The 17,493-nt window shown below is 38.9% G+C and overlaps 1 protein-coding gene across 3 annotated transcripts in view; it reads left to right on the top strand.

Annotated features, from left to right (window-relative positions):
• The window catches only part of mad1l1 (mitotic arrest deficient 1 like 1), a 58,766-nt gene extending 42,403 nt beyond the window's left edge, over nt 1–16,363 (top strand). For all 3 annotated transcript variants that reach the window (XM_028602581.1, XM_028602572.1, XM_028602590.1), the window contains one exon: nt 14,097–16,363. In XM_028602581.1, coding sequence (XP_028458382.1) covers nt 14,097–14,246 — 150 coding nt within the window. In that variant the 3' untranslated portion in view covers nt 14,247–16,363. The remainder of the gene's footprint in view (nt 1–14,096) is intronic.
• The last annotated feature ends 1,130 nt before the right edge of the window (nt 16,364–17,493 follow it).

Below are 17,493 nucleotides of genomic sequence, written 5' to 3'. Positions count from 1 at the left end.
GATAAAGTGTTGCATTTTCTTTTTTAACCATTATTTTTTTTTTTATTGATTAAAAAGTAAAGGGGAATGAGCAAGTTCATTTTACAGTGAAACACCTGTACTGCCTGGCAAAAGGAAAAGCCGCTTGAGGAGAGGGGAGGGGGGGGCTGTCAGGGCTAAAAAAAGAAATGTCTAAAGTTAAAAAGACAGCAGCGCACATCAAAACATTTCCTACACTCCTACGACTACTGTACTTGCATACAATCACAACAAGCATTACATGTGACAAGAAGCATTACGTTCATTACATGCAGTCTAGAACACAAGCATCGGGCACACACAAGCAGTAAGACAAACAGGCAGAGCAAAACAGCAGCAGCAAGAAAACAAGAATATTTCCGTAGGACAACAGTAAGCAGCAGACAGCAGTTAAACGCAACCCACTGTAACGGGAATAGTATAAGTTAGAGCAAGAATGGCAGGTGCGTCGAGTGAGTGATATCAGTGCGTGTATGGTCAAGCAAGGAGAGTGGTAACGGAGTGAGTGTAGCGGGATGAGTGCGGCTGTGAGGAAAAAGCGAGAGGAAAACGAGATAGCAAAGACAATGTCAAGTGAGTTAACGGTGAACACTAAAGCAACAAGCTTCTCAAGACACGGTGTCTTCGTCTGTTTGCAATACTGCCGGTAAAGTGAAGGGTGTTACACACGTCTCCCCTGTGCTTTTCCGACCACGGTCTGCGAGCCCGAAACAGGAAAGGTGTAACCCTCATTTCCCACTGGGCATGTCTGTTTTCCCGGTTCTACTCTACCCCGCCTCCGCAAAAATATCTAACTCCCAACTGTTTACTTTAGTAACAAAAAAAAACAACCTTTAATTAAACCTTACGACGTATGTTGCAGCAGTGTTTCCATTTCAGCTCAGTGTGAGAGTCTTTACAAGAGTTTTTATCAAGCTTTATTGTCATTAAAGATTATATAAAAAGTCTGTTCTCCCATAGACTGTATAAAATAGGTTTGCCGGGGGCAGGGCATAGCCGAGGCTCCACAGCACAGCAGACTAGCAGCTGAGCAGAGAGTGTGGGCGACTCGGAAGTCTGCTAACTTAATGCTCTCTCTACCAATATAAGCTGCTCTGTTTTAACAATGTTAGGCTACAAAAAAATGTATCTAAAAGGCTGTTTTGTCAGGATTAAGCTATGAGCAGAGGGAAACTCCGCCAGCTGCTAGGCTAATTTATGCAGTGTAAAGGGCAATGGTAAAACACTGCAGCGCTATGCCGACCATCTCCGCTGAGAACGGGGAATTGTCTGGCTGAATCCTTCCCAGCCCTACTTTGTATGATATATTCAATTAAACGTTACCTGTAGATATCACAAGTACTCAAGCCTAGAAATAATTCCTAACAATCATGGTGTGTCTCCATTGTCAGCGTCATTTCCCCGCTTCCCATTCATTTCTATGGGAGCAGCCGCGCAATGCATTCTGGTAGCGTCACGGGGACTTTGGAGAAGCTTGGTGTCAAGTTGCCCACTCCTCATTTGCATGAAGTTGAATTCAGCCAACTTTATGCAAATGAGGAGCCGCCAGCTCGGCTCACCGCCTCTCAAAAGCCGACGGACATCTTTTAAACTGACCTTTGTCGATCTGAAATGAAGACAGGTTCAGGAACTGCTTAGCCTATTTCTCACTTAAAATGTTTTCAGAAACATGTTTCGTTGAACTATTTTCATAAAAAACGAGATCGTATTCTGAATGAGCCGACATTATGGTCGGTTTTGAAATTCGGGAGGAGCCAGCCCTACGTGACGCGTGCAATACTGGGAAGCAGGGCGATCCCATCTGTGAAAACAACGTGTATATGGATACCCATCATCAGACAGAGAAAATAAATCCTATATATATTTATTTATTTATTTATATGACTGTCCATCCCCTTTTTGCAAAGCTGAAGTGACGAGCTACTTAATTATACTAATAATTCTACATAATTTATATAATACTACATAATTCTTGACCATAGATAGGATAGAAAACAGTCAATGATAACAATGATTGTTGTGTTCGTTATGTTATATCACAGACATGCACAATTAAAAAAAAAAAAAAAAAAAAAAAAAAAAAAAAATAATGTGGTGATGATGTCACTCCGGTATAATGCAGTTCAAAAAAAAAAAGGCCTTTATTTGGATAGGACAGCTTAGACTTGAAAGGGGAGAGAGAAGGGGAATGATCTGCAGCAAAGGGCCACAGGTCGGAGTCAAACCTGTGGCCGCTGCGTCAAGGAGTAAACTTCTATATATGTTTATGGATATTTTTTTAGAAACAAAAAACTTTGGAACAACAGACGGCTCCTCTCTTGAGCACACGTTGTTCTGGTGTATCTCCGGTCTTTCTTCATCCTCTAGCTAACTTTCTTCTCGGTTCTTGAATGTGCAGTAGCAACCGAAGCCTCTCCCAGCTTAACAGACTGCTACCTGGATAACTAGGCTAGCAGCTATAATGTTACCCAGCATGCCATTGGGCGGTGCACATTTGTAAATGTAAAATTATTAGTGTTAGAAACTGTTTAAGACTCAAATTGTTATATGCTATGGTGTTTTATCCTTTTAAAGAGAGTTAGTTGTGGGTTATTAATTGTTGTGTTATAAAGTTACTACCATGAGTGAGAAGGGTACGCAGTTAACTGGGGTCCTGGTGCTGCGACGGAGGAAAAATAAATAAATAAAAAAAAATCGGATCGGCCCGTGGATCTGTTAATTTTTCTGATCCAGCTATTTTGTCAATATCGGGTCCGATATCCGATCCTACTATCGGATCGGTGCACCCCTAGTACCGTATGCTTATCTCAAATCTTTCCCCGTGCAAAATGGGTCTAGAATCACTGAAATAACCGTTAGATCAGTAATGTCCTGCATTCCTATTGTACGTTGTTTGTAAGTCATCTAAGTTTTATTTGTGTGTGTGTGCACATGCATGATCTCTTCATGTGTGCAAGACAGAGTTGAGAGCAACAAAAATGAATATTAAACTAAAAAGGATAGATGAGTGGGTGTTTTAAATATTTTGGGAAGAGAAAGAAGGCTTCCTGGGACTGAATTTCACTTTGCTCACTGACTGAAACAAAACACTCACTGATGTATCGCTGATAGCTGTGAAGATAAACACCAGCAAAGCACTAATAAACAGTAAACACTAAGACTGATGGGAATACAAGAGTGAATAAATGAACTGCATTTCCGTGGATGGACTTTATGTACTTAAATCTTCAGAGAGAAATCTTGGGAGTTAAATTCCCAGAGAAGGAAGAGAATGTTGACTCTGATTTCTCCTGACAGTTTCCTGTCCTGCTTGCCCTCAGGGTGTGTATGAGTGTATTTGTGTAGGCCTGTGCATGCGCTTGTCGGTGTCACTGGCTCCTCTGGTCGATGTTTGGAACATATGTCTGCTGTCTCCATGGTAACGTGATACATCGAACCACACACGAGTCCACCTGAGGTTGTGACTTTTCCTGAGCTGGAGAAGGCCTCCCTAGTTCTGTCACAGACTCACAGCAGTTCACACACTAATGTTGTCTCGATAACTCTCAATCAGTCACATGATTTTATTTATTTACTGAAGACTGAACGGATGTTATTGTTGATGAATATTTTTATAGGAGTACTACTGCATATGTGCATAAAGGTTTTGTGGCTCCAGAGGGGGCTGTTTAAAGTCTGATAAATGTTTATTTTGTGGAGCGCTGCTTCCCGTCCGTTGGCTGCGTGGCTTAGTTGTTATAGATTTAGAGCCCGCTTGAAACACTATAATGATGCCGTTTGATTGGCCAGTTACCGTGCCACTTGCATATGTTAGTGCACGTCAGTGCATGGGTCTCCTACGTGACAAACCCTATGGAGCGTACCACGTGTGTGCATATTTCAACAGTGACCGTGTAAGTGAAGAAATGGATAGAGACAACAAAACGGAACGAATCAGAGAAGAGAAAGAAAAGTTGTGTCCTGTTCTCTTTATTTAATTATTTTATCTCCTATTCTGTAGACGTGGTCCTTATTTATTCATTCATTCATGTTGGACCAGTCCAATATGACAGTCAGTTGAAATAAACCTTGTGTTGTAAGAAAACTTGTTTAATTTGTTATGAATCTATTTTGATGTTTTCCTGTAACTTTTGTTGTTTGTTTAAAAATATCTAAAGTAATATTGACATCGCAGTATCCATAATTGATATCGCAATATCACATGTTGTCAATATCATGCAACCCTAGTTTATAGCTTTATCCCGATAAAACGGCACGGTTGAATTTCAACCTGCATGCACGTTTCGTTGCCTAAAACAGAGCGGCTTATATTGGTAGAGCGAGCAACAAGTTAGCGAACTGCCGAGTCGCCCCCTCTCTGCTCTCTGTCTGCTCAGCTGCTAGACGGGCTGCACTCGGCATTGTCGGCAAACAATTTTATTTAGATTTTACTTCATTGACAGAGCTTTCTGAACTGTCTGTCTAATTGATCAACAGAGATGAGAGAAACCATTGTGGCCCTAAATGACAGCAAAACTCAGTAAAGACTCACCTTGAGCTGAAATGAAAACACTGTGCTGCAATCTTTTTATACAGTCTATGGCTGCAACATATGTTGTTAGGTTTAAGCCGATGTTTTTTCGGGGGTAACGCCATTCGCTTTACCGGCAGTATTGACAATAGATAAAGCCACCGTGTCTTGAGAAGCTCTAGCTTGTTGTTTTATTGTTCACTTTTAACTCCCTTTACATCAACTTTGCTATCTCTTTTTCCTCTCACTTTTCCTCACAGCGGCACTCATACGCTACTCTCCGTTACCGCACGCTCTCCTTGCGCGACCACACGGGCACTGACGTCACTCACTTAAGGCACCCTGCCATTCTCGCTCTAATTTACGCCACTCTCGTAAGGGGGTTGCGGTATACTGCCATACCACGGGAATGTCTTGCTTTTCAACTGCAGTAAGAAAAAATCCATACCGTCCCAGACCTGCAGTCCAGTTTGTTTTTCTTTTGAGTCTCATCTGAAATGCGTACTGCATGTTTTCTGTTGAGTTCTGGCTGAAAATCACACTGCATGTAAATGCCCTTTTTCTTTCTCACTTGGACTATGTTGCTCGGAATTTTAATCCAGCCCGATTGACGTGTTTCTTCAGTAATAGTCCAGGCTTTGTTTAACTGTACACCGAGGTCAGCACACTGTCATTCTCTCAAGTCTAACCAGCTGATTAATGACCTGTCAATCACACATCAAAGGTGACACCAAGAGCAGAGAAGTATTGCATATTTGGAGTTTCCCTCTCTGTAACATAATGATTCACTGTTCAAAACCAAACCTTTGAAAAGGAAAGAAATATACCATTACAATTTAAAACCAACAGGGAAGCAATTAACCGATATAGATGGCATTTTTGGAAGCTTATGCCACCACCATTATTAACAAGTATTAAGTTATGAATGCACAAATTTTGAGATTCCTCTAGATTTATGGAGATGCTCGGAAAATTAAAGTAGCAGCAACAAAACAGCTGAGTTTTTTTAAAAAGCATTTTTAGGCACATCTTAATTTTCAAGATTTCTAATATTGACAACTGTAACTAATGTTTTATGTATTTATGCTAGTGAGAATCAGGTTGATCAGTCATTCAGTAAGTTGCTCACAAAATAGTTATGTTAGATATATGTAGTCATTAGTTATTTATTGCTCAGACACATGAACAATGCTTTAAAAACAGTAAACAAACAGCTGATTAGTATATAAATATGGATAGAATTGCTGCTGATTTAATTATTTTGGGTGGGAGCTCCACTCACTCTCCCTCCCTTTTTTCTCTCTGACATCCTCCTCCTGACTGCAGAAAAATGCCAAAATCTGCATTTAAATTGTAAGCTATTCATCTGCATATTTCTGAATATTCAATTAATTAGCCTTCTTATTTTCACCCCCACCAATCAGCAGCTTTGCCATGCATGGGAATTGTCAGCTGTCGATGGCGCTTATGTTGGTGGTGGGGGGGTGGGGGGGGGGGGCAGTGTTGGGTGTTTGTGTGAAAACTGTGTGTGGATTGGTGGAGGTGGAATCTGAAAAGAGGCAAAAGTGTTAATGAGAATGGAATTAAATGTATTGGAATTTCAATGCATCTCGGCCTCAGCACTGAGATGAATTGGAGATAGATATATGCAGCAGAGCAAGGAGAGAACGAGAGAGAGAGAGGGTAAGACGGAGAAGAAAAGTTCCCTCATTAGCGGTGGAGAACGGAGACCGAGGTCAACTGATCTGTGAACTCCATGTCACCACCTCAAAATAGACCCATCTGTCACATCCACGCCTACGTAACAGCACAGTTGAAAAGACCAGTGCAAAGTAGTATGTCATGTCTGTAGGGACAGTGAAGCTGTCTTAAAGCATTTCATAAAGGCAGAAAGGGCTGGGAAAGTTGGGATTAATTATCTTGTCAGCCAGTCACATTACCTGTCTTGCCAGTCACAGTTGCGCATAATAGAAACTATGGAATGCCGTTTCATTCAATATTAAATAAATTCATAAATACATAAATATGCCTTTGAAATACATTATGAAATAAACAAATGAGGCAATAAATACATAAATAATTAAATATTCATATATAAATTAATTGTTTAAATAAATATATATTAAAAGGTTTTACATTTACTTATTTCATGGTACTTTTCATAAGTCCACATTTATTTGTTTCAAGAGAATTTTATTTTATAAATCCATATTTATTTATTTATTTCCATGGACTTTTATTTCCCAATGCCACATTTATTGATTTCCCGCTCTATTTATTTCCAGTTCTTTTATGCAAATCACGTTTCTGTCCTCTTTCATTTCGTTTCCTTCTTGCACAGCCGCTGCAGTTGACACACCTGTAAACACGATGTAATACAAAATAAACAATAAATACAGAAACGTCCACATGAATAGTCCCAAAGAAGTCCCAGTCACCTTGTCTCACTTCACCATCAACGGAAATGTATTTCCGTATGCATTTAATCAGCTTTGGTTACATTTGCTTGCAACAATAATAGTAATAATAAGTATAAGTAATACTAGTAATTGTAACTAAAGCGGTGAACGAAGTGATAGTTTATTAAAGTCATTAATATGTTGGCATCAGTTGACATCATTTCACCTAGGACTATCCCGAGAGAGAAAAAAAAAAAATGTGTTGACTGCGTGCTATTGATTAAAGTAAATCAATTACTGCCACCATTCAGCCGTATCACATCACAATGAAAATGTATTTTAAGAATTACAAATTAATAGACGAATTGAAAAGAGGACCATGACACACATATATAACATCCCTGTTGCCATGGTAACCCTGTGATTCTTGGATGAGCAGAGGAGTGCAGACGGGGAAGAGACAGAGAGGGACAGAGTGAGGGAAGATTGAGAAATGATTGGTAGAAAAGAAAATGATAGTTAAACTTTTGAGAAATAAACGGCCGGCGTGATGTGTGCAGAAGTCTGTGTGGTTAATTGGCATCAATCTGGAGTTGTAAGCGCAGTGGATGATTGTACTTACGGCATTGTGCTTTTGTTAGCACTTTTCAAATTGGACCCACTCTACAGACATCAGTGCAAAACAGTAAAGCATGGCAGATACTGTCAGCCTGTCTGTCAGCCCCAATCCCATCCATTACTGCCATAGTAAAAATACTGAAGACATAAATCTTAAAAAAAAAAATCTGCAATTATGTTGATAATTAAGAAATCATTTCAGTCTCTTTTGTAATCTACATGACCGTAATTAAAATATGTTTTGAGTTTTGGTCACAAAAAAAAGACATTAGAAGATCTCACTTTGTCTTAAGGAAACTGCGATGGGCATTTCACAGACTAAACTTTTAATCCACTCCTTGAGAAAGTTATCGGCAGATTTACTGATTGTGCATCACGTGCTGTGCAGAGCTTTTTTTTTTGTAAAATTAAGAATAAATAAAATATAGAGGCAAAGCTAATTTCTAGATCTTGTCTTTCACATGTTTTTGTCTAACTGTCTAAGGGCGTGGGTGTGCACCTTTACTCTGACCCCGTCTGTTTTGGGACAGGAGCATGATTGTGATTCAGGCAGCATACAGCTCCTTGGTTGGATGAGGTCACTATAAAGCCCCGCCCTGCATCTCAAGCCAGGAAGTATTGATTTCCTTTAATTGGATAGACAAATGAAAAGAGGGGATGGATGGGGTAGCACTCTTCTCCATTGTTGAGGTCTTATACAGTATTTTGTCTGTAAGTTTCTTGTTAGATTCTTACCCCCTGATCCTGGGGAAACAAATACAAGTTTTCTTCCATCCTGTCTGGTTTTATGCTGGATGATGTGGACATTGGTGTCACCCTGTAGGAGGGACCTCTGCTACTGGTTATTACTTTAACCTCACCTTATTATTTTCCTGCTTCTCACTCTCTCTGCTGAATGACTGGAAATCCAGTTTTCAAATATAAACAGAACCTGGTTGTTTTCATAAAGGTCAGATATTGTTTAAAACACTTTCTAGGGAAGTGTGAATATGCAAATAAGCATTGATAAGGTCAGTATTTGAATAAAGCTGATTTCAAAAATCCTCTCCTGACCTTTTATCAACTTGTTTGAATTTTTCCGTACATAAGAAAAAAGATACGTGAGAACAAAGCCTAACAAGTGTTGCTGAATGTGTGGCCCACCCAGTCGCATTTGTTTAAATTCTGCCTTTTTTTTAAGCCGTTAAAGGCAATTTTTTCTTCTAGTGACTTTTGTAGAATAACATAAAATTTTAATTTTAATCAAAAACTTAATGAAAAGGTTGGTAAATCAGGCCTTAATGGTTGTAACAAGCAGAAATGACCCGGCCACTCCATCTGTTCTCTGGTGCAAGATGGTTAACTGTACGTGAACAGAATCACATGGCGTTAGTGCCTGGTACTTCATTAGGCAGATTAGCCAATATAAGTACGGCTAAATTTACAGTCATTTAGGCAGCCAGGTATGGGTAATCTGTTAAACATTACCAGAAAAAGTATGCTAATTTCCCTAATTTATTCATTAAATCAATTATGCACTTATATTTATGTAGCACATTTCAATCAATTCAAGAATACTTTCTTTTTTTCAACCTGTTTTTTGCCCTCATGACAAACCATTAAGTTCAGCATGTTGTCCCACTTCACTTCAGCTTTTAATACCTCCAGTTTATCCAGAGCGTACCAGCACAATCCGGTTTGATTTAAGAAAGATTACTCAAAAAACAATTTTATAATGTTAATTTTTTTTATCTTATTTTATTGTATATGTAAAGGACAAAAACCTAGAACTACAATACTCCAGCATGATAATATACATATTAGGAGGTGTAAATGTCCAGAATTTCTTTATTGTATTATGTATCCTTTATGCCCCATCCACTGTCAAAATGGTTTGAAGTAAAGTTAAAGATACCTTGGGTCCGGAAAAAAAAAAAACATATATCATATATAGCAAGAGCCTTATCAGATGTAATGGATGTAATTATACCCTGCCTTCCAAACATTATTTTATTGAATGATTTTTGAGCCATCAATCAAAAACAAAAACATTGTTCTGTGGAATAATGGCAGCAAAGGAAATGGTAGTAATGAAATGGATATAGCTGCATGATCTAAATATACACCATTGGCTTTCATTGCATTTTAAGACTCTTTCTTCAGAATTACCATTAGGAAGAATATGAGGCATGAAGGTTGAAGTAACAGAACGTCTTGCTCTAGAAATGGAAAAAGTGATAAAAAAAAAGAAGCTATAGCCACATTGAATATTGTATAAACAGATATGAAGGTGGGGGTAAAGAGTGGGCTCTGTAATAATTGGGATCATAGGAGGTTTAAATGGAGGTTGGAAAATTATTCATAATTAACTGCGATCAAATTTTATTTGAAAGTAGAAATTGTTTAACACTATCAACAATTTCAACACAATATTTCAGTTCACGGAATTTCATATGCAATGTTTCAATAATGAATGCAAAACACCAGGTTCTGTTTTTTTTTTTTTACACTGGATAGACAGAAACGCACTACATTTAAATGTGATTTTAAAAAAGAGCTACTGGTGAGGAATTTCTGGGTCCAACTTTTTGTTTTGGTGTAAGTATATTTTCTTCGCATGGATAACTGGCTAAATAGATTGGGCTATTATAGTAGAGTTGAGAGGGAAAGGGAATACAAAGGTAAGGCCAAATACAACAGTATTACACACATCATCACAAAGTGGAATGCTGTAAAAAACAGATGTACGTTTACATATTACATTTACAATGATTTTCATCTAAACAAGCAACAAGAAGCAACAAAGTTGTGACAGCCTGCTTGCTAAATTTTTGAGTACTTGAAAGCTGGACTGAAGCTTACCTTGACAGAATAATATTGATGTACCACAACATTGGAAGGAAAAAAACACATTTACGGAGAAATATACATGTTGCAAAAGCAATCACCGTAACATTCACATGTATATTATTATTTTAAAATAGACGTGTAAAACGTGTAATTTAGTAGCATTTTACTGCTGATGGCAGTGCCTCGACTGAAGAAAATTACACGTGTGAAAGACAGAAAACATTGTTATGAAGAGCCTGATAAGCACTCAGTGCTGGGTTTGGACGAAGAAGGCCGCTGGTTGAAACAATGACGAGCTGAGTCAAAACCTGTGGGATGTTTGTGTGAAGGCTTTCTTTGTACATCACCACCAAATGATTGTGACGATGATGAACGGTTATTATGCGGTTCTTTTTTTGTTCTGGGACACTGTATTGCTCTTACTCCTTGTCATGTGATGAAGACTAGCCTTGGTGGAAATGTCTTCAAGTGACCTCCGATTACCAATGTGCGGGTACTTGGGTACATCCACCGTCACTTTCTCTCTCTCTCTCTCTCTCGACCACACACTCACTACGCAGTGAGCTATTCCATAAAGCTTTAGTGCGTATATTTTTATATTAATGAACCTGTCCGTTACATTCAAGCCATTACAAAATGAGTTGATAAAGTTAATTAAGACTATCAGCTCCACAAAACACTCTGTATTTCTCAGTATGGCTATGTTTAGAAAATGGTGTCGTCCGGCGACTTTTGCGCGGAGAAACTCGAGTGAAGATAATTACCTCCTCTGAAAAGTTCATCATGTTTTCTTAATCCTCCGTGTCCTCCTTGGCTACAAGTAACTCGATGGAGGTTGGGTGGGGGTGGTGCGCTTGTGTCCTGTGGATGCAACAGCAGTGGTGTTGTCATTGCTTAGAATTCTTCATGGGGGCGACAGAAATACGCACTATAGCTTTAAAGGAGCTATGCTACTTTCACATGCAACATGACAACTTCTTTGCAATTGGTCGGAAAGTCTGAAGCATCACAAAAAAAAAAATGCTTTCACACAAAAAAACTAATTGCACTACTGTTCAATTTGATTGGACCGAGACCACCTCTTTTCGTCGGACCAAGGTTCGGCTGTTTGCTCCAGACTGTGGTCCACGGGAGGTTTATCGGCTGTAATTTTTGTTCAGATCAATCTGAAAAGTCAAAAAAAGTCTAGACCAAACGAGGTAGGGGGGAAAGGTTCCTTTTTTTTCTTTTCTTTCCTGGCTAAATGGGAGTTCTCACCGTCCTTGGCTCCCATAGGCCTCCATCAATTTGTCCACTCTGTGTCTCCCACCTACCCACCCACCCACCCACGCATGAAGTCTGTTCTGAGGACAAACTTTGGCAGAAGGGTTTTCAGACATGGAGATCTCCATGGTAACTGGCTGCAGTGTTTTTCTTTGATGTATGTGTTCCATGTTCCCAGAGCTCCAGCAGTTCCTAGAGCCGTGTGCACACACGTGTTTGTGTGTGCTCCTGTGATGAGAGCAGAAGCCTCAGGATATGGCATAGCTTTCAGACAGCCGTGCAGGGAAAGAAAACACTTGGGAAATAAAGCCACAGAGTGAGGCAGTTAGACCGAGCGATGGAAAGTAGTCATGAGAAAGCTGGTGTGATTAGAAAAGCCTTTGGTTTGCTTCCCTGCAGTGGCCAGGCCTGTGTAGTAAAGATTGATTTAGAAATAAATCAAGACCACATATAGGGATTAATGCTTGAAGAGGTGACCAGAACCTTGTTGTTGTGAGGTGTCCTTGGAAACACATATTTCCTGCGGCCATGGTATCCGTCAGCTTCATGTGTCTGCGTGAGATGGTTCTTAGTGTTGAATGTGCTCTGTTTCTATTCACACATCCAATGTAACTCAGAGGAAGCAGATTCTTTGCAATAAAAATGTTTATGTTTGATAACTTTTTGATAATGACCAAATTACCAATACCACTGTGGTCGTGTGTCATGGTGGCCTAGTAGTCTAAGGTGCTTACCACATAACCGCAACTAATCCTGCTGGAGACTTTTGTTGCATGTCATCCTCCCTTTCTCCCTAATTTCCTTTCTCCAGCCCCTTGACTTAATACTATCATAAAGGGCCAATTGCCAATAAATGAAGAAGAAGAATCCATGCAGTTGTTAACAAATATGAGGAAATTTAATGTTATAAAAGAGCAACTTATACTAATATAATAACTTGAACACGGCCCCTTCACATATACGGAAACATGCAAACTTCTCTACACCTGATGTCGTTGATTTTATATGTATATTTTTCCTCAGGGTGAATGCTAATTTGGCTTATACTTTGGGATGGGAAAAGGCAGAAATACTTGCACAGAAAAACCAGCATCAATTGATAGAATGATAAAGTGACGTTTAATTTTTTTAAACTCAAAAAAGTGGATGTCGTTTTAAATGACTCAGCGAGTGCCATTTATTGGAGATTCAACCAGATGACCCACATTCAGAAAGTGATGATGAAAACAAAACGTTCACTGCTAAAAAAAAAAAACAACCCTAAAAACTTCTTTTAGCAGCTTGCTAGTTGTAGTCAGTTGACTATAAGCTAATATTGGTGCATTTTTGTACATTTGGTTAAATGACAACATTGAAACAGCAAGTCATTCAGTCTATCTCTCAAACACTTCCCATACTGCCTTTAGCCTTGGTTTAGCATTGTGTAGTCAGCTAGAAAATGTCATTAGTTCAGTTATCCCCTCCTCTCACCCCTAAGAGATTTGTTGCTGTTCACACAAAAGTGAACAGCTGACTACACCTCAGCCTGTTGTGTGTGAGGAAGCACACTAATTGGTTTATCAAGTAGGATTTACTTATTTTTTATTTATTTATTATTTCTTTGCATTAGCTACACTGCTTTCCAATGTCCTATTGCTAAAGTCTGTTCAATTTACGAATAAAAATGCCGAGCTCGAGTAGGATTATTCTTTTTTTAAATCATGTTTTTTTGAAAGTTTAGTTCCGAATCACATTTGGTGGGTGAACATTTATTGAGTTGGACTTTCAGTTTAAAAAAAAGTGTCCATGTGGGAAAAAATGTAATGCCACATTAAATCTTCCTCTGTGAACCTTCCCATTATTTTCTTCTTTTTGTCCTCTGGACTTTAGTTTCTTGTTTAATGTATTTGCAGAGTGTTTCCCTTCGCCATCTGTTTTATAAGCCTTCTCATGATACTCATGATTCTCACACACATTTCTCAAATGTCTCCGTATCTTCCCTGCATGTCATGGGACCTTGCTCCTCGCTACCTTCCTCCATCCCTGCATTGCTTTAATTACTTTATCCCTCGTTTCTCTCATCCCTTTCTCCTTCACTTCATCGCCCCGAGCTGCTCCTCATTCCTTTTAATTAATCCACACAGATTTAGACACCTTCACCCTGCTGTGAATGCGCGCGCACACACACACACACACACACACATTCACACACACACACACGACAATTCCCTGTAGACAATAACAACTTTAAGTGATATTGCTTCACTTTGAAAGTTTTTCTCTGATGATGGATGTAGTGGAAAACCCAGGTCTTATTATTTAATATTGTGTTTTGTATTTGTGTGTGTGTGTGTGTGTGTGTGTGTGTGTGTGTGTGTGTGTGTGTGTGTGTGTGTGTGTGTGTGTGTGTGTGTGTGTGTGTGTGTGTGTGTGTGTGTGTGTGTGTGTGTGTGTGTGTGTGTGTGTGTGTTCGCACGCAGGGCTCCAATGGAAGCATGCAACTCATGGAGACAGAGTTTTCAAAAACTTTGGGCGAGATGGTGGCCCTTCATCTGCATCACCAGATGAGCATCCCAGCATTCCTCTCTGCTGTGACCCTCGACCTCTTTAGCCGACAAACCGTGATCTGAAGTAACTTGACACCCACTCTATCACACAGCTGATGCATTTGGGATGGTATTAGTTTTCTTTTCAATTTCCAGTTTTTTTGCTCTCTTTCTTGCTTTTTTCTGTCTCATAGGATATTCACCGAGTTCTCTCAACAGCTTGATATAGAAGTAGTGTAGTCAGTGCTGTGTAGTGGAAGATGAACTCCGTGTTTGATGAAATACTTCTATCTTGTATTCAACAAAGCTAAGAAAGCAACTTGGTCTCCCTATTTGTACGCTGAATATTTCATCACTGAAACTTTGAGAAATACCTTTTTCTTAACAAGACGAAGTTGTTATTAAAATGCCACACAAAAACCACTAAAATTTGGATTTGGAGCATGTTTATTTACATTGGGAGTTTGAAGCACACTTCCCACCATGTTCAATACACACAGTGTGGAGAAAGGTTTATGTGGTTCTCTGGATCTGTAGTGGATGCATGTTGCGTGGTCTTTACCAAGACTGAATCTTTTGACTCTTTTTATTCTGCTTTTTGTCTCCTCTCTCTTGGGGATTTATGTTAAACGTTGTACACCAATGTTTTGTGGTAACAGCTATTCCACGCCGATCCAATTTAAATACACGATCTGTGGATTCTATTTTTTTCTTTCCTTTTTTTCATTCAAGTCCTGGGATGTATTAAAATTTGATTTTGGATTTAGTGTTAATCATAATCTAATTTAGTCATGCCATATGTATGAATTGTTTATTTTTAATTATTATTGAACTATAATTTGAATTCATGATTATGTGCTTGAATTGAAGATAATGTCTAAACTCAAATTCCCTGCACTCATCTCTCTCTGGGTTCTTTCTGTTAGAAAAGGGAATAATTGCAGAGGTAACAAAAAAAACGGAGAATACGGAGATAAACATTCAAAATTTGGACTACCATGTGATCCTAAGACCACAGAGTGTATAAGTGCAACAGGGAGTAGATGGTTGTGGATGTGGATCTATTACGAGCCCTGTTGCCCTCCGTAAGCTGTTTTATTCATTCATTTAAAATGGGGAAACTAAACAAATAATCATGACACCAAACCATTTGAGATGTAGTCTTGCATAGCCAAACCTACTTCAGCGCTGTGGAGATAGATCTGGCTGATCCAATTATCATTTATTTTTATCATTGTTTGAAGTCATTTTAAATATTATAGATAGCAAACAGCCTTACCTTCCGCCTTTTTAAAAATGCAACTGCTTTACGATAACATTACTGCAACAACACACGTTAGCTTGTCATGTTAGTTTAGGATTAGATCATGTGGGTTGCGTTTGAATTGATTGGAATGGAACGACACGTGAGTTGTCAGTTTTTTTATCTTTTTTTATTTTTATGAGGATTTTTTTTTTTATCACAGGGTTTTAAACTATATACATATTTTTAGTTTCCTCTCCTGAAATGCTTCATACACATTATTAATAGTAACAGATCCCCCAGGATTCTTTAACGTGAATGTTAACATTTGTTTTGTAACCTTTTATAATGCAGAAAGAAATCTTTGGATATAAATCTAATATGAATGACCTTTGAGTTCCTCCGGTTATGAATTTGGTTAACGATCATGCCTGTGTGTGTTGGTGCGAGTACAAACACCAGATAACACGAGGCAAATTTCTAGGCAGCAATAAAGAGAAATGGCAGAAATAAACATGGGGTATAGAGGAAGCAAGGAAACAATCCAATAAAACTGAGAAACAAAAGGAAGCGAGTTAAGAATAAAGCCACTTATCACAGCAACAAACATGAGAACTCCAGCTGGTGCAGCCATATGTCTCATGAGAAAACATATTCTCCTGTACAGTACATGCCACAAACTGTCCTTGGTTCTTTCTTTTTTTACATTCATTTTCACAGCACATCTCCTCCACAACCCGCCGCTCTCACCTAGAGGTAATATTTTAGAGTGTTTTATATAAGCTGTGTAATACATACAGCACTATGGTATACAATGTTCTCATTCAGGCAGTGTGTGATGTTCTGTGGCTATATCGCTATTGTCCACATCCAATAAAAATGACTGTACCTCTTTACTGTTTTAAATTTGAAATGCAAATGTAATCAATAAAGCATATATGTGACTGACCATTGACAATTTGACTTGACTTGGAAGAATATTAATTTTGCAGCAACATATGGTGACGGTGGCACTCATCCACTGTAGATTTTATGACAATTCTCACCTTGTTGCGTGACCCTGTGTGCCGTGTTACTAGGTGTAATATCTCCATTAGGTTCTCCAAAGGCAGTCCGTCCAAGGTGAGCGGCTAGACTAAATGTAATTTAAAGACCTCTATAGAACGGTGTCTTCATCAAAGAGCAACAGTGATTCCTGGGAGGGGAATAGTTTAACCCTTGTGTTGTCTTCCCGTCGACCATTTAACTTTTTGTTTTTCTGGGTCAAAATGTACATCTTTTTACATTTATGTTGTCTCTTTCCACACTTTTTTTTGACGCTCTTTTTTTTTTTTTTTTTTTTTTTTTTATGTTTCTTCAAGCTTTTTTAGACATTTTTGTCTTTCACCAATTTTTTGTTTCAAATGCTATAAAATTTAATAAAACACCCATATTCTATAAAAGTAGTGAGCTGATCATTTATTTAACTTGTGAAGTGTGTTGTATGGAACCATCCACGTTATTTTTTGTGACAATTTGGTTGAAATAAACCCAAATGTTCTGATGTAGAAACTTTTTGAAAATGGATCAAATTTGACCCGAGGAAAACAAGAGGGTTAAATGCAGGTCCCTGGTAGCCAGGTCTGTATGTGGACCTTGTTCTAGTCTTGCATTGCCAGACCTTCCTCCACAGTGCTGTGGAGGAGGGTCTGGCTAGTCCACACAACATTCCAGGATGGAAGAAAAACCGTGCTCTGGTTTATTGGTATTTCTTTAAACCAATCACAATCGTCTTGGGAGGTGCTAAGCATCGCATGGAGCCACGGTGCTGCTGCAAAATGGCCTCGGGAAGGAACTTGTTTTGGTGGAACGTGTGTACGTTCAAACATTGTTTTAGTTGTGCTACAGAAAACTCAGATTGAACAGATAGGCTAGCTAGATGACTGGATTTACCCTGCAGAGATCTGAGGAGCAGTTAACCATAGTCCTCATAAATTGACCAGAGTTTAAAATGCCAACACAAAGGAAGCGGAAGGTAACGGACATCCGGCTGAAATATAGACTATAGACTAGCCTTGTTCAGGCCGTGTTCATACTAGAGCCCGACCG

Source organism: Perca flavescens, chromosome 2 (genome assembly GCF_004354835.1).
Source record: "Perca flavescens isolate YP-PL-M2 chromosome 2, PFLA_1.0, whole genome shotgun sequence".
Classification (NCBI taxonomy): Eukaryota; Metazoa; Chordata; class Actinopteri; order Perciformes; family Percidae; genus Perca; species Perca flavescens.
The sequence above is the reverse complement of the archived record's forward strand: the minus strand, read 5'-3'. Positions and strand labels throughout refer to the sequence as shown.